The sequence below is a fragment of the Nomascus leucogenys genome, chromosome 8 (genome assembly GCF_006542625.1).
Source record: "Nomascus leucogenys isolate Asia chromosome 8, Asia_NLE_v1, whole genome shotgun sequence".
NCBI lineage: Eukaryota > Metazoa > Chordata > Mammalia > Primates > Hylobatidae > Nomascus > Nomascus leucogenys.
The window spans coordinates 106,726,808-106,750,904 of record NC_044388.1 but is presented as its reverse complement, the minus strand read 5'-3'; the positions used below and the strand labels follow the sequence as shown (position 1 = coordinate 106,750,904).

Sequence of the window (24,097 nt, the reverse complement as noted above, 5' to 3'; positions counted from 1 at the left end):
CTTAAAGGATTTAGGGGTAGTGTCATACCATCTTCAATGGTAAAGAAACACACACACATGCACACACATACAGCAAAATGTTAGGCAGGTTGAAGAGATATATAGGTGCCCTAAATACAGCAGGCTCCATCTCCTAAATGAAAAAAAAAAAAAAAAAAAAAGTGAAATACACAGTTTTAAAATTTAAAAATCACCAAAACCCGTTAAGTTAAAATTATTTTCCTGCAAATTTATGGGACATTAATGATATATTCTTTGCTTGGGGTCTTTCCCTACCAAAGACACCATCAAAGGCTGTGATAGAAAAAGACGGCCTCTGAGGGAGGGCAGGCACTCTGTGGCCCCCCACAGGCCTGGATCCAACACCAACACAGTACTGGAGCCCACAACCGGACGCTGAGCAGGGTGGGGAAAGGCGAGAGGCAATCTGGTTCCTTAAATGCCCAACTGTTCACACTGAGAGAAGGCTGGGAGCTCTGGAGGAGGCAGCGCGTGGGGACTCTGGCCTGATGGAAGTGAACGACCGTATCACTGACTGGAGTCCCCAGGCAGAACCATGCCCACCACTGCCCTCACTCCTGTTCTAAAACTGTTATTTGACAGGTGTACCTTGACCAGCTTAGCTGAAGGACAGGGTTCAGAACTGGGGGCAATATTTTGCCAGGGACTGGAAACTTTCACTGATTAAAACCCCATTGTTCCCAGAGAAGACCCATTCCTGATGGTGGCCTGGCTCACCAAGGAGCATCACCCCGGAGCTACTCTGAACGTGGCAATGGCAAGACAGGCTGCAGGTGGCAGAAGAAAGTACATCTGTGTTTCACTGAGGCCAGACAAAAACCCTACACCCTCCGCCCACTTGAATTCCTGCTACTAGCAGGAGCTGGAAGGACAGGACCACCCCAGGGGATAGAAAACCAAGCCCCTTACTGCTTCCAGCCAGCGGGGGCTGTCCTGCCTGGCAGCTCGGGGCGCAGGACACTTGCTCTGAGGGCGCCCAGGCACTCGGGTGGCTCTGGTGCTCACTCTGTGCTCACCTCCAACCTCAGCTGAAGGGCTTGCGAAATAAGCCCAGAAGAGAATGAGCAAGTAAACGCCAAGCAGAGCCTGCATCTCAGCTGACCCCAGGTCAGCAAATCAAAACTGCACCTGGAAGGATGACGTGGGGGAAACAAAACAAAAAACCAACTGCCCCTGAGCCGTGCCACCAGCAAGAGCTCAGAAATGTTCTGCACACGCACAGTCTAAAACAGTCACCACCAGCCTCAGGTGTTACTGGGCATTTGAGATATGGCCAGTGTAAATGAGGAGCTCAGTTTTTATTTGAGTGAATTTAAATAGCCACAAGTAGCTAAGGACTCTGGTTTGGGCAGCACAAACCTAGATTCTTTTTATCACCAAACTTTGTTGAGAACAGTTTACCTTCAATAACGGAGCAGCCAGTTTCACAATTACTTGAGGAAGATAAAAGCTCTAGGGTACCACCAAGTGATAGCCCCACAGCCAGGACTCATCCAACCCATGGCTCTTTCCTACCTGTACTTTAAATGCGTCTCCAGTGATACGAAGAGGCTTGTCTGCTCCCGTGGGCAATGGGCCATCCTGGATCATGACCATCTTCACCCCTGTCCGCTCCTGTGGGGAACACACACCGGCACAGCCCTCATGAATAATGCAGGGTATGAAATGCAGGGCAGCACAAAATTGGATCCAGTCACACCCACAATAAGCCCGCATCCCACCTACCACCAGGGACTGCTTCCAACCTGGACCATGAAGCTGGCTTCTGTGACAGCAGACATATAGGTCGGGTAAGACCATGTCCAAATGTGAGATGTAAAACCATCTCCTAAAATAATTCCAGTGCCTGGAGTATCTAAGCACTAAGGAGCTACTTTTACTGAACGCCAGGCACTTGGCACATACTCCATGTGACATTATGTGATTAGAACTTCTGCGGAACTGAGAGTCAAGTCCTGCCATCTTTCTACTTCAGCACATACGGCCCTAGGTCCAGAGCTAATGAGTGGGGGCCAAACCTGGGAAGCTGGGATCCCAGATGATAAACTCTCCAAGTCTACACTAGGATACCATCCTCACAACCAGGACCCAAAGACCGGGTTATGAGATGGCACGCAAGGGAAGCCACAATCCTTTACTCGCAACTGCAAAATCCCTTTTCTGAAAGAAAGTTTACTTATAATTCATTTGGCGGCAAAACTGAACTCATGTCAGTGTATTTTTTGCCTTTCTCTGAGTGTGAGTATTATTCTATTTAGCTACAGAAATATGCATTTGATTTCAGGGTACAACCCCAGAACTCGCTGGGAGTGTCAAATTCTGAAACCTGTTTGGTCCTGAGTGTCTCAGATGAGGGATTCTGGCACTAACAGCGGCTAATGCTCATGGATCATTCACTCAGTAACAGGCTCTTATATAAAAAGAAAAGAACGACTATTATTTTAGCTCCATCACAGCAGTGAAGCCTGCACTTGCCCCTTTTGACACACAAAGACCCTGAACCTTCAAAAAGCAAATGAGCACATTTAAGATCAATCAATTAGTGAGGAAGAATGCTGGGTCAGAGCCTCTGACTCCAAATACTGCACTTTTATCTGAGATGCTGTCCTTTTATGATAAAAGCAGCCCTCACAGAGCTCACTGCCAAAAAGGCTGCTCAAAGTTCACAGGGGCCCCTGATAGGGCACACCTGCCCCAGTACTTGGCATCGTATTTGGCATCAGGCGTGGCCGTGGCGTACGTTCAGAAGCTGTCTGTCAAATGGAGGAAGGAAGCCTCAGTACAATGCTACGCAAAGCCAGCCCAGCCAGGGAATGCCAGCCGTGAGCAGATCTCCTGGGCCGGGAAGCTGAAGACTTGCTGCGAGCGGCCGCTGTGCTCCGTGCTCCGGGCTCACACACCTGCAACTGCTTGATTGTTTCCCCTCCTCTGCCGATGACCAGACCCACTTTAGATGCGGGAATGAGAATCTCCTGGATTGTGCTGTTGCTGTCTATGTCATTATGAAAGCCAGGTCCATTTCGACAGCGGTCCACAATCTGTCCCAGGAGCCGTTTGGCTTGTCTTTGGGAGGGAAAAGAACCACAAGAGAACCAACATTAAATGGAGGCTCTAAGTGTGCAAGACAGGGAAATAGCACTGAGGGAAAAACCTGCGGGAGTCAGGGCAGCCCTCCATCCAGCTCCAGCTCCTGCCCCCACAACCCGGAGGTCTCTCTGCCATCCGCCACGCTACTGGGCTGGAATTTAAAAGCAACACACACCACAGTACCAACGCTGCGACACAGAGCCTTGCCGCCCCTTTCAAGCCTGCCCTCTGCTCATGTTTGTGTCTCCAGAAAGGTGTCGTCTCCTATTAGGATGCCAGCTGCTCTGGAGGCAGAGACCATCTTTTATCCCTTTACATCTCTCTGTTCCCCCATCCAACATGACCCTCCTCACAGAGTATACTCAATATACATTTGTTAAATAAATGCAGGCAGGAGAGAGAGCCAGCAATGAGAAAGATGGGAAGAAAGCAAGCAAGGATTAGTACTCACTGTCTGAACTCCCATACTCCACGCTTCTTCATAACCAACAACACTGCTCTATGACTTTTAAGCTAAGGCTATGAATCCCAGTTTGGTTCCAAGAGGTGGGAAAGGGGGAGGCGGTGCTGGATGCAGCTGTGCACTCACAGACACCTGCTTTGGGCTTTCCATGGCAGCCGAGTTGGGACCCTGCGTGTCACGTGTCCTGCTATTTGTGTTGATTTCTTGGGCAGCGGGGGAGGGCAGCTGCAATGTTGTGACAGCACAGCCCAGGCCACCAAAGTCATCTGCTGTGCCAATTTCCTTTTCTGCACCAGAATTTCTCCTGGTTGTTATTTCTCGTATTGATTCTCTAAGTTGCCACACGCAATCTGCTTTTTGGTTTCTCTAATGGAGAAGAACTCAGCTACTAAACAGGCTGGCTGTGCTGCTCACTGAAGACAATGAAATTTGTTTCCTCCTAAAGTTATAATCCCACTGCCTCTGCTCCTTGGGTAGACAGGAAGCAGGAACGGTTAGAAGAGTAGGAAGAACGAAGAGAAAGGCAGGAAATAGATGTTGCCTTTTGTAGTCTTGAGCCTTTGTGTACAGAATCAGCTTCATATATCTTCCCAGTTACAGCAGCTTTTTAATATTTTGCTTGTGTACTAGATTAACCTGTGTTGGAAGAAAAATGCTTTGACTCTAGCAAACCATCCAGCTTGCCCTGTAATGCACACCTGCCGGCGATATTTATTATGGTTCACTGCTTGCAATGTGATAGCAGAACAAGAGAATTTAAGCTCATCTAGACTCCCTGAGAAATGGAAACAATAAAACAACCCTACCTATTGAGTCAGATATAATCTTAGCACCCCTGTCCCCAAATGCGGTGCTGCTCCATAGATTGAAGGGCAGTGAGCAGGCTCTAAGTCAGTATGTTTCCCTTTCCCAGGAGATTCTTGGATTTATGACACCTGCACCTGGTATAAGGTTCTGAGTATGTGAGTAACAGGGTAGGAAAGCAATGTTAGTCTTAAGGCTGTTGCAAGGGCGCCAAAAGTCAAGACATCCTCTGGCCAGTCCGTACGGCCCTCTGAGTAGAGCAAAGGTCACGAAGAGTTGATTCATTTGGTTCACAAACATCAGAAGGGTAACGGGATCAGCCTCCAGCCAAAAGACCTGGTACCAGGATTCTCAGTAGCTCACCAAGTGACTGGCTTACTAATCCAGACCTGCTCAGGTAAAGGAGGTGTTAACAAGGAAGAAGTAAGTTGATTAGAGCATTCAGGTGGGATGAATGTACACTCCTGAGACCCTGGTTTGAAGTAGATGTTATGACAGCTGTGGGGTTTAGAACAAAGGTGATATCTCGTGTATTTAAGGTAACAAAAACCCCTGGCACAGTAACCTCCCAGATTTTTTTCCTGTGGAATGATCTACCTGTGTGGCCAGACTGCAGCACAGACTCACAGTGTTCAGTAACAGTGTTGCCCTTCCATTTCTCCCCATTTGGGGAAGGAGGAAGAAGAGTGAAAGAAAAAGTAAATAAAATAAACTTACTCAATACTTTCTGGGGTTCCGGTAAGTACACAGGGCCTCTCTGGAATCCCAGAACTCTCTATAAGAAGAATCAAGAAGATGAGGGGTGTTGGTGGGCACCGGGCACATGCATCTCTGCCTCTGTAAGGCTCTCTCTAGGGCTGCTTCCTACGCCAGCCCCGCAGAGGCCCAGGCTCCCAGAAAAAGACAGTTTGCTTCCACTTGTGGACAGAATATTAAGCTGGTAGCTCCACCCTAGATTCTCGAAGTAGAAACAAGTCCCACAGGGGAAGCTAGAAGGACATGACAGAGGTCTGTGAGTTGGTCCTGATTACCCATCTCAGCTTCACTTCTGACCCACTCACATGCTAGTAATTGTTTCAGTCACTTTATTGTGCTATTCCTCAGTTTCTCCATTTGTAGTTTAATGGTCATTTGTCTGCACATGGCAAATAAGCTAGTACTCTAGGAAGGAACTTCATGACACGCACATCAGGACCATACCAGTTATTGCATGAATGTCCCAAGAGATCAGTGACATCTATGTGGAACTGGGCCATTTAACGAGAGAAACACATTACTTTCTAACACCACACGTGATGCCTCATTTTGTTCCTAAAAAAATTTGCTTCTTAAAATTCTTCCTCAAAAAAATGAAAGAGAAATAGCTAACAGGAGTTACTGCCTTCAAGACACTGTAATAAGTATCTTTTAAAAGGGCAAACATTTTTCTAGTCAAATGTCCTTCAAACCCCTTCCTTTGCAATAGAAAAAGGTCAAGCTCAAATTAGATGACAAAACCATAAATAAAATAAAAAATTATTCTTCACTCCATCTCTCTCCATGTTGCATAGTCAAAATGGACCCAGCTAGGAAAGGTCATAAAACATGTTCAGTGAGTGCTAATTCAGCCAGGACCCCCAGCTATCCTCTTCCCACAAAGGGAAGGGGCAGTCTCATCCATGGGAGCCTCCTCTGATGCACGCAGTCAAGGAGTGACCCCAAAGCCATAGGATTCCCACAGGCCCCACTATGCCACTATGTCTGGTATAACATTCTGGTGCAGAGAACATAGGTCCTAGAGTGGCAGGTGTTTGGGAAGGGGCCATGTCTGGCCACAGAGCTGAGGGAGGGTTTACCCCAGAAGCCAGATAGGAGGGCTTATCTCCGGGCCCACCTTTGCTCTGATCCTTCTGGTTCTCATTTAGGAGTCCAACTCCCAAAGTGCAAGGAAAACACCAATCGCATATACTTACCCAAGCAACAAGCAAAGTACTGAATCTGGAAATTTTTGCAAAATACTGATTTCTATAAAATTGATATCTATTTTTAAAAAGCCTTACCTGAAGCAATCTGAATTTTGCAACCAGATTCTGCTTGAATCCGTGAAATCTGCTCACCTCCCCTGCCGATAACTGAAACAAATTGAACAGGGTCAGAATACATGCCCCTATTCCATATTTCACCACACATGAATGACTGAATTAATTCCACAAACTGTGACACTTGGCTCACAATATTACACATCGAGGTGGCCCCCGTGAGCCCATCTCCACTCTTTGGGCATGATGGCAGCAGAAGGCCCGTGTGAAACAGCCTACAGGCAGAGGGGATTCGAGCTGAGGTGAGGAGAGGTGGGGAAGGGGGGGACATCCACAGCCCAGTACTCTGGTTTCTCCCCCAGCCTGAAGAGACCTGCAGCATTTCAGAGCTGTAGGGAATGGCATGTGCAAAGCATTCTACTACAGGTGATACTCACAAGAGAGACTAAAACAAAAAGAACATCCTGGCAAAGCAGCTCAGAAAAAAAGAGAGAGAAAAAGAGACAGGAATCAGGGAAAAAGTAGATAACATGGATACTTACTAAATCCAACCATTTTGTCAGGCACTTTGAATTCTTCCGTTATTACCGTCCTAAAAACAAAGAACATTTTGGAAAAAATACAGAATACAGACTTTTGCAGCCATTTTAGGTCCCCAAACTGCCCATACTGGCAATGTTGCAAGATAAAAGCTTAAAATACATCAGGCCAATTTGGCCAACAAATCCACCACCATCTGCAGAGTGTCACGTAATGAACCCTCTGGTCAACCATTCCTCCCAAAGATCTAAGCCTTTCATCTCCTTGTGTCAGAGGAAGAAACCTCCGGGTTTTCATGAAACTATCACCTCCTCTAACAGCTGCCTTTTCTTCATACAGCACCTCTCAGTGTTGCCTCATTCTGCCTGGCTAGGTGCTCTCTAACCAACAGGTCATCAATCCCAGGTCACTGAAAGGTCCTACGGGGTTTTGGGAGATGTTTAGACTTCTACTGTGGAGTCCTCTCTAGATGAAGACATATCCAATTTTTCTTCCACATTCTTTGTTTCCCAATCTTTTTATTGTTTTCTGGCCTCCCTTCTAATTTATGGATGTTTTTTACAGTGAGACGCCCCAAATGGAACCAGTATCCAATGGAGGCGTAATCAGTGTTGACCAGAACAGAATAATTACCTCACTTACTCTGCAAGGTACTTCTGTTAAATGCTATCCCATCCATTATGTGCCTTTTTTTTTTTTTAAACTACTACTGCACTGGTTTTTTTCAACAAACCTTCAAATCTGCCATACAGTGTATTGTGGACAATGTCCAATTTGCCCAACACCCCAGAAAGCAATTAAATCTCAACATTTACCTTGGGAGGATGCTAAATGCAAGTAGTCAAAAAAAAAAAAAGGCAAGCATTTTTAAACATCTCTCACACAGCTGGATTTTTACCCATCACGGAAAGGATTGAATAAGTGCATATTTTTAGGGAAAGTGCATCACTTAAAAGAAATGCAATAGCATAAATAGCACTTGCCACTGTATCATTTTGATGGGAACAAACAGTCTTCTCCCTCCCTCCTTGAGGGAGTTTACACCCTCAAGCTTATGAAGAAGACGGGATTCTCTCCACCTCTTGGGATATGTGTTCTCCCCAAATCAGGCAATTCATTCCCAGCTTCCTAATCAGTAACACCATGGATGTGAATGCCAAGCCCTGCTGTCCCAATGCGTCCTGCAGCAGAAGCCAGGTCCCTGTCAGGATGTGCTTCTTGACCCTGTTATGAGGGATGACAGGGCTCTTGTGCATGCGGCCAGGAGGCTGCTGCTCACACCATGTGTAGCATGAGCTGTCTACTCTGTCTACTCTCAGAAAATATTACCTGGGAATTGACTAGAGGGGCTTCAACATTACTGCAATACAAAATGTCACGAAGCCCAGGCAGCCCTTGGCCCTAAGGAACAACTTTAGCCAACTCTGAGGAAGAAACATTCCAAGACGAACTGCTCTGGGTTTCCCGGAAGAAAACGTTCTAATCTAAATGCAAGGCTGAAACTTGTCCAAGGTACAAAATATAAACACCTTGGAAAAGAAAATCCTGACTAGTTCTGGCTTTATAGGAAAGTCAGCATTTGATACTAACGATCACCTCATTTAAATTTTCAATTCATCAACAAACAAAACAAAGCAAACAAAGAAACAATAACAACAACAACAACAAAAACCCCAGGATAAAATTTTTGTTTAACTGATGACCAGTGATTTCTAAAAATTCCCAAACATCTAGGCAGAATACAAGATGACAGAATTGTTTTGCTGATAGAAGGTTAAGGATATGTCATAGCAACAGATACACAGCACAAAATTCATCCTTCCAGAAGAGAAACTGTGGCAGCTTCTTGTATATTTTTTCCTGTTTAAAGGGCAATACACCATGACCACACATACCCCATCTTACAGATTGGCCTTTGTAAAACTCAGGGCTCTTTCTGTATCTCTCTAAATCTCCTACGTTTGACAGAAGGCTATGAGGGGACACAGAAACAGAGAATCAGCTGGGCTGAGGCTCTCTGGCAAGTCCCTACCACTTCGGAAGGATGGAACCCTGGCTTCTGGCCTCCTCGCCATGCACTAGCCACCCACCCATACTCCCTGAGCACCCAAAGCATTCTCTTGTGAGTGTCTGACCCTCACACTTCGAGGTGTCTCTTCCCAGGTGAAGGGGCTGAGGATTAATAAAATACTGACAAGACCACAAAACCAGGTGGGAAAATCTCATTCTCTCCTTTTAAATTAAATGTACATTGGTAGAAAGAGCAACTCCAATCTTCTACAAGTATTTTAAGTTACTGCAATAATGGCTGATTTTTAATGCCTTGTATTAGTTTATCCTTGAGCTGACACTATCTTGGAAATGGCTAGCAAAAAACTCGAGTCTTAAAGAAGCCTAACCCATGCTTTTTCACACTCTCAACCTCTGACTTTCTAGCACTCTAGTACAGATGGTGGATCAATAAACAATTAGAAATGATCAATAAATAATAAAACGTAACCCACTGCTTACCTTTGATGTACCAAGGCCCCTAACTGGTTACCTACTGTGGCAAAGAGAAAGAGAAAAAAAAAAAAATCAAAGCATTAGCACGGATAAACTAACTTCATCCTTACCATTCTTACCATTTTGGGGCGGGGGGGCGGGGTGGGTGGCGGGGAAAGAAAGGCAGAAAGAAAGCAAACAGTAATTTAGGCTCAGTGGCTAAAATGAATGAGTTATATGATATGAAACAGGAGGGGACATCTTGATCAACGCAGTCTGTAACCCAGTGTCCAGCTGAACACAGGATAAGAAATTGATCTGTGTGTCCACATGCTGTGAGGCCTGGGAGAAAATCCTGCTAGCCTAAATCCCTCTAACTTCCTACCTCCCTCCTGCTCTGGATCCAAACTCAATGTAAAGATGGAAAGAGATCCTTCTTTCTCTTTTAAAAACAAATGAGAAGATTTACCCTCCTTAGATGCATTGTTAAGGACTGCTCCACAGCAGCTGTAGTCATGAGGAACATGCACATATGCTCCTCCTGGCCACGGGGGAGGAGACGCCCCCTGGGGCCCCCCCCCCGGCCCCCCCCACCCCCAAGAGCACAAGCATCTGAAGGAGAGGATCCAGCCTCCTCCCTCCACAGGCCTCGTCACGGACCCACCAGAGCAGTCCATGTGCAGTGGACACTAAGAATGAGCAACTGCCTTTCAAGCCCATTTCACAGAGACAACGGTGCCAAACAGCCTCTTATTATTAAAACCAACTCTGTAATCACATTCCCACAAAACCACTTTAGCTACGCTTTTTGTTCCAGTTTCTCCTCTTTCAGCTATTGATGAGTGTCTCCTTCACCAGCCATCAGCAAAAATGATTCTGTAGTGTTTCTCTTTTGGAAAATGCAGCTCAGGAAACACAGTCAGCAGACAATGAAAAAGTACAAATCCTAAACATATCACAAAGAACCAAATGCACCTTACAAGATGCCAAAAAGGGCATTCAGAAATACGTCTCTGGGGAAAGTTATTCTAAGGACATGAGCTAAGTCGGAAAGGATCGATTACACCCACTTGAGGACAGAGAATGAAATGGTTTGACAACTGAACTCCATGTGAATCAGAACGGGGAGCCAACTGCTCTGCTTGTGCTCAAACTCACTGCTGTCATTCTCCGACTGGACAGTAAAGAGACAAAGGAAAAAAAGCAAACCATGACATTTAAAAAGAAGAAAACGCAAAGCAAAACAATGCTAACAAAAAGTAAACCAAGCTACTGAGTCAATACCGTATTTCTTCTGGATCAATAACAAGATAATGGTCTACAGCCAAAATATTGACACCAGACACTATTAATCTGCTTATCTCAGGGATAAGAGAATTGTTTTTTATTGACTCTTAAAATTTTCTCTTTGCCTATCTGTTCAAATATAACAAACATTCTTGCTTGGAACAGGTAGTGTTCACAATTCCCATTTTGCATGAAAACTGGACAACCACCAGGTCAGGAAAGGAATCCTCACCACAGACTCAGCCCCTGAATGATGTTGGGGCTGAGACATTCCTGAGGGAGGTACGTCGGCCACGTAGGGCAGTGGGGAGGAAAAGAAACACACCAAAGGAGAATGTCAACGACAGAGTACCTGTGAGCTTGGTTAGCTGTTCCTATTTATGGGTCAAGCTCAGCTTCCCTGATTGCTATCGGAATTCCCCTCTTAGTGGGTAAAGAATCTACTGAAGCCAGAAGAACTAAAATGTCTTGAAATGATGAGAACACAGAGGAGAGGTGCTCAGTATTCCTCAGCTGGGGGAATGAGGCCGCACCGTGGGTTCTGGTCCACTGCGTTGTTTGGTAAAGGATGTCAAAGGGCCGATGATCTTCAGAAATTTCTGTCTCAGCCAGAAAAGCCACAGAAACAAAGGGCAGTGCTACCATAAAGAACTTCCTGAGATTCACAAGAATATTCAGAGGGCTCCTGTTCAAAAGCCATTTGAAATTTTGTGCTTATCACAAAAATGGCAATTCCTTTTTGTTGGCAAAGCATGTGTTACAGGTGCCACGCACATGACACCATTCCTGCCAGCCACAGTGGAGGCACTCATAATGACCAGAGATGAAAATGTTCACACTATCATTCCACAGACAAATGGGCTGCTGAGAGCTGCATCACTGAGAGGAAATCAGGTTCAAGTCCAGAGTCAACTCTGAGCTGGCAGATGCTTAGGAAGGATAAATCACCTCCCTCCTCCATGCAAATGCTGGAGTCCACCCAAGGCTGAAACATGCGATTGCAGTTTCATTCCCTTCGGAACATTCCCATTTGCTGCCTAAAAACGAAAACCAGCAGTTAGATCAGGGGCACTGAGTACTCATATGGCCAACTTCTATGTCCAACTCCAGGAAGAGGAACCTCTCCTCAGTCTTCGCAATGAGGAGGAGTCACACTAAGGAGGCAGATGGGAACACCTATCATGTTCAATTGAATGGAACTACACTCATTTTTCTGTAAAAAAGGAAAAATGTTGGGTAAAATCAGTCCTGCTTCCACTAATGGTGTGTGCTGTTTGACAATGCATCTTCTTAATTCCAAAGGTCCCCTTGGAGCAATTCCAGCACATACAGGTGTAGTTCTCGTTTCCCTTGTGCACTATATAGTACAAACTGCCTGGGCTGTGAGTCATCCTACAATATCATAAATTCTTTCCGAAGAGTAATACTCTGCCAATTTTAATAATAATCTTTAAAAAAAAAAAAAAAAAAAAAGGAGGTCAAGTCAGGTGCTGTCACTCATGTCTGTAATCTCAGCACTTTGGGAGGCCAAGGCAGGAAGATAACTTGAGGCCAGGAGTTTGAGACCTGCCTGGCCAACATGGCAAAACCCTGTCTTTAGTAAAAAAAAAATACAAAAATTAGCTGGGTGCGGTGGTGCGCACCTGTAATCCCAGCTACTCGGGAGGCTGATGCACAATGAACCGAGGAGGTGGAAGTTGCAGAGAGCTGGGATCATGTCATTGTACTCCAGCCTGGGTTACACAGCAAAATTATCTCAAAAATCAATCAAACAAACAAACAACAACACAAAAAAAGGTGATCAGACACATTTTTCCTATTAGTGAAGAAAAAAAAAGATTTCTTTTTTTTTTCTCCTCCAAAAGAAACAAAACAGCACTGGGAAATACATGCAACTTTGCAATATGCATCAGCTTTTTTTATTTTTTCCTGAGACAGAGTCTCGCTCTTGTTGCCCAGCTGGAGCGCAAAGGTGCGATCTCAGCTCACCGCAACCTCTGCCTCCTGGGTTCAAGCGATTCTCCTGCCTCAGCTTCCCGAGTAGCTGGGATTACAGGCATGTGCCACTACGCCCAGCTAATTTTGTATTTTTAGTAGAGATGGGGTTTCTCCATGGTGGTCAGGCTGGTCTCGAACTCCCGACCTCAGGTGATCCGCCCACCTTGGCCTCCCAAAGTGCTGGGATTACAGGTGTGAGCCACCGCGCCCAGCCATATCAGCTTTAATAGTTACACCTCCACTCCCACCCCAGCACAAGGAACAAAAATGCCAATTCTTCCTTCATGACAGCTCAGCCAGCACGGGCTGGCACCCACACGGAACCACTGGCCAGAGGCAGGTGAGTGAGTCTGTTGGGGGGGATGGGAGGAGAGGAATACCAGTTTTTATAACTGCAAAAACAATAACCCAAATCTTCCTTTTTAGATTTTGAAAACAATCCTCCCTCCTCTGCCTCTTCTTTGGATTTGCAGTCTCCTCTGACTGACCAATGGCTTTCCACGCCCCAGCTCAGGTCAGTAGCACACACTTAGCGGGGAGGATTCAGGGCGTTTTTAGAAAGCTTTTCCCCCAAGGGACACTACAAAGGCTTCCTGTGTTCTAGGCAGCAACTCTTGCTCCAGGGCCACAGAACACTGATAGGCTGAGTTCAGCTGAAAGTCCTTTGGCAAGCATAATTTATTAATTTTGCAAATTATTTCTTAAAAAGTGAAAGTAAATACAAGTTTATCTCAATAATGTCACTCTTTTTTGTTGTTGTTGTTTGAGACAGTCTCGCTCTGTCTCCCAGGCTGGAGTGCAGTGGCGCGATCTCGGCTCACTGCACCTCCGCCTCCCGAGTTCGTGCAATTCTCCTGCTTCAGCCTACCAAGTAGCCAGGATTACAGGTGTGTGCCACCATGCCTGGCTAATTTTTGTACTTTTAGTAGAGATGGGGTTTCACCATGTTGGCCAGGTTGGTCTTCAACTCCTGATATCAGGTGATCCACCTGCCTCGGCCTCCCAAAATGCTGGGATTACAGGTGTGAGCCACTGTGCCCAGCCAATCACGTCACTCTTACTTGTAGTCTACTATAAGCTTCTGTGAGTGGAAAGACCACCACCCCCAGCCACACTAGGTGCTTTCCTGGGCACCTCACCTGCATGAACCCACTTGGTCCTACGAGAACCCACCTTTGAGGCAGCTACTATCACTGCCATTCCCATCTTACTGAAGAGGAAGGTGCCAAGCCCTCAGAGTGGCATGCAGGCGAGAGGCCTGTGCCCATGCAAACTCTGTACCACTTCATCTTCCCCTGTCCTTTAATTTTGTGGGTTTCAAAACTTATCACTGTTTAATTTTGTACTATTAACTCTCTTGATCATTCTTCATCTCACAAGTCAGTGCCTTCCAGGTGCTGAGCACTGTGACAGGACCTGAGGATACAACAGTCAACAAAGCCACCTTTGCCCTCAGGGAGCTTAGAGTCTAGCAGGGAAGGCAGAAGGCAACAGATGAGGGGGCCTACCCTAGCCTCCAGGGATGTGTTGGGCCCTGCACCTTCTCCTCAAGAGCCTAAGAGGAAAAAGAATTCTGAGATACTATATTCATAGCCCTAGGCTTTACTTTCATTTACGCCAGTGTCATGAAATCAATATAGGGGGTCACAGCCAGCTTTATTAAAAAAAAACGAAATAGAAAACAGAATGTACCATATATAATAAGGGTAATGTATTTCATAAAACTTTCATTTCAGTCACATATGTGTTTTAATATGTCTGTACTAACTAGTTCTGATGGAAACAGTTTTTCTCACATTGGGAGTGCTATTTCTTTCTTTTTTTTTTTTTTGTTTGAGACAGAGTCTTGCTCTGTTGCCAGGCTGGAGTGCAGTGGCACAATCTCGGCTCACTGCAATCTCCACCTCCTGGGTTCAAGCGATTCCCCTGCCCCAGCCTCCCGAGTAGCTGGGACTAAAGGCGCCCACCACCATGCCCAGCTAATTTTTTGTATTTTAGTAGAGGCAAGGTTTCACCTTGTTGGCCAGGATGGTTTCAATCTCCTGACCTCGTGACCCGCCTGCCTTGGCCTCCCAAAGGGGATTACAGGCATGAGCAACCGTGCCAGGCCCGGGAGTAGTATTTCTTAAAGCTTGAAAATAACATGATATAACCCTCATGATAATCTGATGAGGCAGGTATCATCAGGTCCATTGTACAGATGAGGAAACACAGGCTCAGAGACGTTAAGGAACTTGCCCAGGGTCAAACATCTAACGACTAGCAAAGCAGGGATTCAAACCTTGATCTTTCAGACTCTGAAGTCCACATGTTTAAGTACTATACTATTACGGCACATGAGACAGAGACCACGAGACAGAGACCCAGGTTCAACCTCTCTTCTGTCACTTACCAAGTAGCTATCTGGCCTTGGTCAAACCACTTCTTCAGACACTGGTTTCCTTATCTACAACAATAAGGAGTTTAAGCTTCAGGTTCCCTTCTAGCTGTGACCTTAGGCGACCTCCTCTCCTCTGACTCAATCCCTAACTGCTGGCAACCACTAATCTGTTCTCCGTTCCCAAAAAGTTGCATAAAGGGGATCATGCAGTATGTAGTTTTTTGGGATTGGTTTCTGGCACTCGACATAATTCCCTGGATTCATCCAAGTTGCTGGATGTACTCAGCATTTGTTCCGTTTTACTGCTGAGTAATATTCCACAGTATGGCTGTATCGCAGCAGAACCATTCATCAGCTGAAGGACACATGGGCTGTTTTCAGTTTGGGACTATTATGAATAAAGCTGCTATGTGAACAGGCTCTTGTGTGAACATTTTCATTTCTTAGGGATAAATGCCCAACAGTGCAATTGTGGATTGTGTGGAAGTGCATGTTTAGTTTTGTAACACTCCAAAACTGTATTCGAGAGAGGTTGTATCATCAAGTTGAACTCTGGAAACCTATGAATCCTCTTTTAATTTGGCAACTACTTTTCTTCCCTATTAACAGCTGCAAAGAATGTAACAGGCATTGTACATGAGCTCGAGTTATATTTCTGTCACAACATTGATGCCGCAGGTTTAGTTTATTAATTTTTGTGGAAAATATCTACTATTTTACCTAGCTGGCTAAGCCAACTGTCAACCAACCAGTCACATGATGCTTTGCCAAGGGGAAAAATCTCACTGCCTTTTTCCAACTTACACATATGTATGTAACCATGTGACTATCATCTCACTTCTGAATTATAATCCTAAAATGCATAGATGGGTGAAGGGAGGGAGGAAGAAACAAATGCAGGTGGCTGAGGTGGGGGGGTAGGGCACAGAGCCTTTGCCAGGAGTTGTCAACTGGATAAAATCAGACCCTGTCCCCTTCACTATTTCTTTGTTTTTGGAGACAGAGTCTTGCTCCATCGCCCAGGCTGGAGTGCAGTGACCCAGTCTCAGCTCACTGCAACCTCTGCCTCCCGGGTTCAGGCCATTCTCCCACCTCAGTCTTCCAAAGAGCTGGGACTCCAGTTGCACGCCACCACATCCAGCTAATTTTTGTATTTTTAGTAGAGATGGAGTTTCACCACGTTGGCCAGGCTGGTCTTGAACTCCTGACCTCAGGTGATCCTCCCGCTTCAGCCTCCCAAAGTGCTGGGATTACAGGCGTGAGCCATCATGCCCAGCCTCCCTTCACTATTTCTTACCAAGGCTCTACCCTTTGTTACCTTGGGATTCTCCATTCAGAATTCTTGCCTGGCCCCACTGCTTGGGGATTTTTCCACCCCAGGTGACTGCCCACTGTACACCAAAGGTGGTGAACGGGAGAAGGGGCGTGGCAGGAAGGGCATAACCTGCCGGGGCAGACGTGACTCTCAGAAAGGCCCATTTTAGGGAAGAGGACAGACAGGAGGCAAGGAGCTGAAAAAGGACCCTGGGAAGCCTGCCCACATCCACTCGCCCCTGGAAAGCCTTCATCCGCCCTTGATGACGACTGCCCAACCACATCCCAGCCTCACTTTACCTCTTCCCTCTTCACAAAAGGCAAACCTTCCTCCTAACCCCTCCTACTCTCAGGAACTAGGTTTTGGTCTTGGCTTTTCGTCCCTCCAGTATCTGTCATCATCCCCCATTCAGGGAAAGTATCAACACCTCTGGGATTCACTTTCCTCTTTCCAGAGTGGAGACTGGTGCCCGCAGCACCTGCCTGGGGTGCAGGTCACAGGCAGGGGTCTGGGCATCATGGCTCTCACCACCCGCTAGCACTTGTACCTCCTATTTCCTGTCTCTCCTTAAGGTCTGGGATTTTCAAACGTCTTTTCCTCCTCATTCCTTTTTTTTCCTCCTTCCTGTCCTCCTTTTCTGTCCTTGCCCTGTGCCACAAGTACTGAAACAAAGCTTGGAAAGGATCATAGAAATAGTCTATTTCACTCTTCCTGTAAATAATTCATTTGACAGTATGCCCAAGAATTCGTCCTTTACTCCATAAGAATACAGCAGCTCCCCCTCATCCATGAGGGATATGTTTCAAGACCCCTGATAGGTGGCTGAAGCCATGGAGAGTACTGAACCCTGTATACACTACATTTTTTCCTATACATTGGTGAGTGGGTAGTGTATACAGTGTGGATACACATGCTACTCAGAATGGTGTACAATTTAAAAATTAGGAATTGGCCAGGTGTGGTGGCTCACGCCTGTAATCCCAGCCCTTTGGGAGGCCTAGACAGGTGGATCAAGAGGTCAGGAGTTCAAGACCAGCCTGGCCAACATGGTGAAACCCCATTTCTACTAAAAATACAAAAATTAGCTGGCTGCAGTGGCACACGCCTGTAATCCCAGCTAATTGGGAGGCTGAGGCAGGAGAATTGCTTGAACCCAGGAGACAGAGGTTGTAGTGAGCCAAGATCACGCCACTACACTTCAGCCCGGGTGACAGAGCAAGACTGTCTCAAAAAAAAAGAAAAAAATTAGGAATTATTTCTAGAATTTTCCATTTAATGATTTTGGCAGTGGTGAACTGTGGGTAACTGAAACTGTGGAAAACGAAGTCATGAATAAATGGGGAACAACTGTATTATCAAAATTAGAAAGTGTGGTGCTATAAAAGGTGCTGTTCTTCAGCAGGTCATGAAGTAAAAAGAATAAAAAGGGAAAAAAAAAGGTGCTACATAAATAGCAAAGACGAGTCTGAGTGAAGAGGCAGGCAGTTTCAAAGCCCCTTGCATGGCCTTCCCCCCGCCACCCCAGTGGTGAGGACAGTGCTGTACTCTCCCGAAGTCCTGGTTTTGGTGCCACCCACTACACAGAATGCAGGGGGAGGATGAGGCCTGCTTAGTTTAACTAAAAAAGCTCCTTAAAACCCTCCTGAGGAAGAAAACTGGAAAGGCTTTGATCTTTGATCAGGAGAGATACAGAGGGGCAAATGGGAAGTGACTTCTCTGTCTGTCCATCAGCTCTGGGCAAACATGAGACAGCACTTGTTTCAGGTGGTCAGAGCAGCTGGACAGTGAGCCATGAGACGGGAGACTTGTTTAAAGAAACTGGGGAAGGGGTACTCTCTATACACTTCCCTAACTAAAGATGAAGAAAATGTTTTCATCATCTGATGAGGCTGATTTTAGTTGAGGGCTGGCAAATTAAGCTTGAGGGCCAGCTGCCTGTTTCGGTGAAATATCTTATTGGCTCACAGCCATGCTCTGTTTATATAGATGCTACAGCTGTTTCTGAACTCCAATAGCGTAGCTTAGTAGGTGGGATACATAGCCTGCAAGCTTAAATTTATTTTTGTTTGTTCTGAGATCACTATGTCGCCCAAGCTGAGTGCAGGGATGCGATCACTGCTTACTGTGGTCTTGACCTCCCAGGCTCAGGCAATCCTCCCACCTCAGCCTCCTGAGTAGGCGGGGCTGCAGGCATGCACCACCACACCCAGCTAATCTTTTTTCATTTTTTTGTGGAGATAGGGTCTTGCTATATTGCCCAGGCTGGTCTCAAACTCCTGGACGCGAGCAATCCTCCCACCTCGGCCTCCCAAAGTGCTGGGATTATAGGCATAAGCCACCGTGCCTGGCCCCTAAAATGCTTACTATCAGGTCCTTTATAAAAAAGCTTGTTGCCAGGGGCAGTGCAGTCCCAGCTACCCAAGAGGCTCAGGTGGGAGGATCACCTGAGCCTGGGGGGTAGAGGCTGCAGTGAACCATGAATGCCCCACTGCACTCCAGCCTCAGCAAGAATGAGACCCTGTCTTTAAAAAAAAGAAAGAAAAGCTTGCCAACCTCTAATTTAGATTACATTTAAATCTGCACTTCTAAATCACTTAGCTAATACTATTGTCTTAAATTTGGAACTTACTTTTCCCAAAATTTAAAAATGCTAATCATAGGAAATACGGGAGAACTTGAGCATGAAGAGTCCATAGGAAATGAAGCCAGTCTCTATGGCCACATCACATAGGCTCTGCTAGGAGAGGTGCATAGCGGGACCCAGTAACCGCAGAAGGAAGGATCGGATGTTGTCTGCCCTGAGCAGAGGGCAAATACACTGCTTTAGAAATTCAGAGAAGGATATGACTTAATATTCACTGGTCAGGTGGGTGTGTGAAAAAGGGAAAAGGGGGAAAAAGGGAGGGAGGGAGGGGAGGAAGGAAGGAAGGAAGGAAAGAAAAGGTAGAAGACTAAGAGCCTAGGTGGCATGTGGGCTGAGCCCTGAAGAAAGTCAAAAGATAAAAGGAAGAGGACAGGTTTCTAGGAAGAAATTGGCTGAGCAGGAGTTGGGCAGGTTAAGAGCTGGGTGAGGGGAGAGAGAGGAGACAGGTGGCCAGGCTGCTGCACAGGGTGCACGGGAGGAGCCAAGCAGGGAGGGCAGGCAATGGCCAGGTTGGAAGATCTGCACCTCCCTGGCTACTGGAGGAATGAAACTGGTTGGACTGACTGCAGGGAGAGGCTCCAGCTGAAGCATCAGAGAAGTACTGGATGAAAAAGGTGCCACAACTGAGGCCAGAAGGCAGATTCCTGAACTGGTGGGGTACCAAGGATGCATATCAAAGACTGCTGGAACATGTGGGTGTCAAGATTGAAGACAGTGAAGGTTAAAATGGCCTGATCCAAAGCTGGAGGGCGGTGGAGTGACTGGTGACTGCTCTTCCCAGGGAGAGGCATCTAGGCAAGCTTTCAAACTGAGCTCTAAATTCTGCGCTGGGTTCTAAGCAGGCTCATGAACAGCGTTCTGACAACTGGCTCAAAACTGCCACTCCCTGAAACACAACTAACCCAAACCCCTTTCTATATCAGGAACAAATCCTTTCCCTTGTTCCACTGCCTAGCACATTAAAAAAAAACTTTATATATACACACAGACACACACACACACATACTTATATATATGTGTATATATGTGTGTATATATGTGTATCTATATATGTATATATGTATTTTTTGAGATGGAGTCTTGGTCTGTTGCCCAGGCTGGAGTGCAGTGGCACGATCTTGGCTCACTGCAACCTCCATCTCCCAGGTTCAAGTGATTCTCCTGCCTCAGCCTACCAAGTAGCTGGGACTACAAGCGCGTGCCATGACATCCAGCTAATTTTTTGTATTTTTAGTAGAGAAGGGGTTTCACCGTGTTAGCCAGGATGGTCTCAATCTCCTGACCTCGTGATCTGCCTGCCTCGGCCTCCCAAAGTGCTGGGATTACAGGCGTGAGCCACAGTGCCCAGCCTTATTTATTTTTCGGAGATAACGGTTTTCCTATTTTGCCTAGGCTGGCCTCGAATGTCTGGGCTCAAGCTTTCCCACCACCTCAGCCTCTTGGGTAGCTGGGATTACAGGTGTGAGCCACCATGCTGGGCATCTCTAGGAATTCTAAGAGGAGATGGCCATTGTTTTTAGATGTGGGAGCCTTAGGGGGAAAATTCTTTAGACTCATATTGAAGATTTTAAGGGGACAGCACTCATTTGATTCTTGTGTATTTACAAAGTGTTTATGACCACAAAACAGAAAATCCACCCCAGGGCCACTGGAACTAAGATAACCATTTAAACTACCTATCCAAAATCGTACGCTGTGATCTTTTTATATTTGACTGGTGTTAGTGATTCCCTAGGCCAAATAGGGATGATTGCATTATCTGCATTTTTGCCTTAGCAGAAAGCTCTAATGCAAAGTAACCTTTTTACCTTTTCGAGGCAATCATACTTTGGTTCCTCTTGAGACAGCAACGTAAAAACAAAACTAAGTTGTCTGCCTCTGTACACACGCCTCACTAACGGACAGTGTCTCTTTGGCCCAGTGTTTCCAGAAATTGAGATCAATATATTTCACAACTCATTCAGCCTTTCACAACAATTTCACAATTCAGCCTTGTTTTTTTCACCCACTGCCTGGAGTTGAAGGGTTAAAACTTGTGCTTGCAGTGAGCAGGTATCTGCTGCGTCCTCTGCATAAGGAATACCTAAATATTTACAAATGAAACCCTCTAGCATTTTAAAGACATTTTTCTCCCATTAGTCCATTGCACGTACATTTGAAAGAAATTAGCACTAATAAAGAGATTATCAGTATTGATAAAGAGAACTGGGTCACAGGCAGATGTAGCTGACCTGGCCAAGATCACCTAGTAGGTCCAGAATCTCACTTAAAACCTCGGGTTCATTATTATGTTGTGTATTTTCACTTCTTTGTTTTGATAACCATATTTTTTTTCCATGTCTACCTTCTGGGGAATAAGTCTTTACAAACAGAAAATGACCATGGTTTATCTTTTTCTTCCCTCTAAATATGAAGCCCTCCTATAGCAAGAAGGAAAGTTTCTGTGTCGTGCTGAATCTCTTGTCCTCCCTGAACACCTGGTCTTCCGTAACAAGAGGCTGTATTTGAAGAACAAGGAATTTCCCTCAGGCTTCTTACATTCTGCATTATAGCTCGATAAAATTAATCCTGTCTTCTGCTGAGCACTGTTTAAATGACAGAATTACACATATTGTTTTTTTCTCCAAGCTGTTCTCCACGTGTAGAATTTGAGTTCTGCGTTGATCTCAGTGTCTGGGGACTGCCACAGCCCCTTTTTGTCAGTTGTCTTCTGGTAGGGGTAAGGTCACTGGGCCACTCTCTTAAGAGAGTAAGAATGTGAATAAGCAGATCCTGTGAAGGAAAGTGATGTTCACGTTTACCTGGCCACCTTCTAGGCTCACAGTCTTGCTGATGGTGTGATGAAAAGTTTAGAAAAGCAGAGGCAGACCAAGCAGCCGGAATGCTGGCACATTTTTCTTAGCAATAAAGATTTCCAAAGGCTGTGTAGCTGTTTGTTTGGTTTTGGCTTTTGGGTTTTCTTTGACAGAGGCTACTAGATCACTGCTTTAGCAACATGAACTTTCTAACTTTCCCTTGAAGCAGGGTTCTTTAACCTTTACGAGGTTAAAGTTCAGTCCTCTAGAACTTTTTGGAGGTGTTATTTGGGTCTATTTAAAAACACTTCAACTCAGCCATAAAAAAGAACAAGATCCAGTCATTTGCTACAACATGGATGGAGCTGGAGATCATTATGTTAAGTGAAATAAGCCAGGCGGAGAAAGACAAAAGTTACATGTTCTCACTTATTTATGCAATATAAAAATCAAAACAGTTGAACTCATGGACATAGGGAGTAGAAGGATGGTTACCAGAGGCTGGGAAGGGTAGTAGGGGGCTAAGGGGACTCGCGGGGGAGGGGGGTTAATGGGTACGAATAAGACCTACTATTTAATAGCACAACAGGGTGACTATAGCCAACAATAACTTAATTATACATTTTAATATAAAGAGAGTAACTGGATTGTTTGTAACTCAAAAGATAAATGCTTGAGGGGATGGATACTCCCATTTTCCACGAGGTGCTTATTTCACATTGCAGGCCTGCATCAAAACATCTCATGTACCCCATAAATATATACACCTATGCACTCACGAAAATTACAAATAAAATAAGATACTTCAACTCTTAACTAAAAAGAACCTTAACATAGGGTTTATTCAGGACATTGAGATTTGCAAACAAGTCTATGAACTGGAGGATTTAAAAATGTACTAGGAGGCGTGGTGGCTCATGCCTGTAGTCCCAGCTACTTGGGAGGCCGAGGTGGGAGGATCACTCGAGCCCAGGAGTTCAACAGCGCCACTGCACTCTAGCCTGAGCAGAGTGTGATCCCATCGCTAAGGGGGGATTAAAAAAAAAAACAAGAATTCCTAGAGACCAGAGAATTGAGTCATGGCAAATTATATTTTTCTATGTACATAAAAACATGCACTTTTGGGAGAAAAGATTATATAATACATACTGTTCTACATCTTCATTTTTCACATAATAATACATCACAGAAATACGTACAAAAATAAATGATTGGGTACATAGCGACAGAAAAAGAACACAGAGAAGACACCGACTCACTCGACTACATGCAAATTCATGTCAATCTAGTGTACTTCACTATCTCTTCTATAGTAACAGGAGACAAAATATGATAAAGATGTCCAAGCTCTCTACACAAACACATCTGATAGATACTCTGCCAGAGTGCTGGGGATGGGCACTTCTAAGTGTTCTCAAATTCTTTTTGGGATGGAGTAGGGTATATAAACCAGCCAACAAAACAACAAATAAATAAACGAATTAAAGAAAAGGGATGCTTCTAGAAAAAGCCTGACATAAATGGGAATGGTGAAAAAGCTGGCAGCTAGATTGTAGAAAGGTCACCATTCTTCTCTTTCTTTAAGGTCAAGGTGTAGCCACAGCTTCCCTAGAGCCATGCACCAAATTGTAGCTTTTCTGTGGAGAAAGTGGGAACTTCAATTCCCATGCGCACTGAACAACAGAGTTAGGCTAAATCAAACAAAATTCTCAAATAGGTCAAATTACTTCCAAGCTGATGCTCAGGGGCCAAGTCTTTATCTCAGAGCCCAGTGAAAAGATTTCTGTATTATCAAGGCAAATAGGAACTCAAATGCTGAAGAACTGCGGAGAAAAATCATCCTAAATACTTCCCTTCAACCTTTCCTCTCAACACAGTGACACTTCAGAGAGTCGTTAAGGTAATGGCTGACAAATTCAAACTTAACTGGCAGGTTCACTACCACCTGAAAGGCAAAAGATATTTCTGGCAACTTACCTCCATCATCCAAGGGCCGTTTTTGGACTCCATATCCATATACTGAGGGGTCCACTAGAGGTGTGGAATTATTCAAGTGAGGAATTGAATCAATTTTAGCAGCAATCTACAGAGAGAATCAGATTTAAACACTCAGTACCAAACCATGGCTCTATCTGAGGGAGAAAGACAAGTGTCCTCTTTAAAGGGCTGTTATCCCATTTCTCCCCTGACCTTGATTAATGGAAGGCAGCACCGCAAGAGCACAAATACTTTTCACTGTTAAGTGAGTTTTCTTTTGGTCT

General features: G+C 45.3%; 1 protein-coding gene across 5 annotated transcripts in view; it reads right to left on the bottom strand.

Annotated features, from left to right (window-relative positions):
• FUBP3 (far upstream element binding protein 3) overlaps positions 1–24,097 on the bottom strand; it is a 59,737-nt gene that overhangs the window by 18,953 nt on the left and 16,687 nt on the right. For 4 of the 5 annotated variants that reach the window (XM_030818044.1, XM_030818040.1, XM_030818042.1 and 1 more), the window contains 7 exons: positions 23,814–23,919; positions 9,445–9,478; positions 6,936–6,985; positions 6,415–6,486; positions 5,093–5,150; positions 2,922–3,084; positions 1,537–1,635 (listed from right to left, as the gene is read on the bottom strand). In XM_030818044.1, the coding sequence (XP_030673904.1) occupies positions 1,537–1,635; positions 2,922–3,084; positions 5,093–5,150; positions 6,415–6,486; positions 6,936–6,948 (405 nt within the window). In that variant the 5' untranslated portion in view covers positions 6,949–6,985; positions 9,445–9,478; positions 23,814–23,919. The remainder of the gene's footprint in view (positions 1–1,536; positions 1,636–2,921; positions 3,085–5,092; positions 5,151–6,414; positions 6,487–6,935; positions 6,986–9,444; positions 9,479–23,813; positions 23,920–24,097) is intronic. The other variant, XM_030818041.1, reaches the window with a different exon arrangement.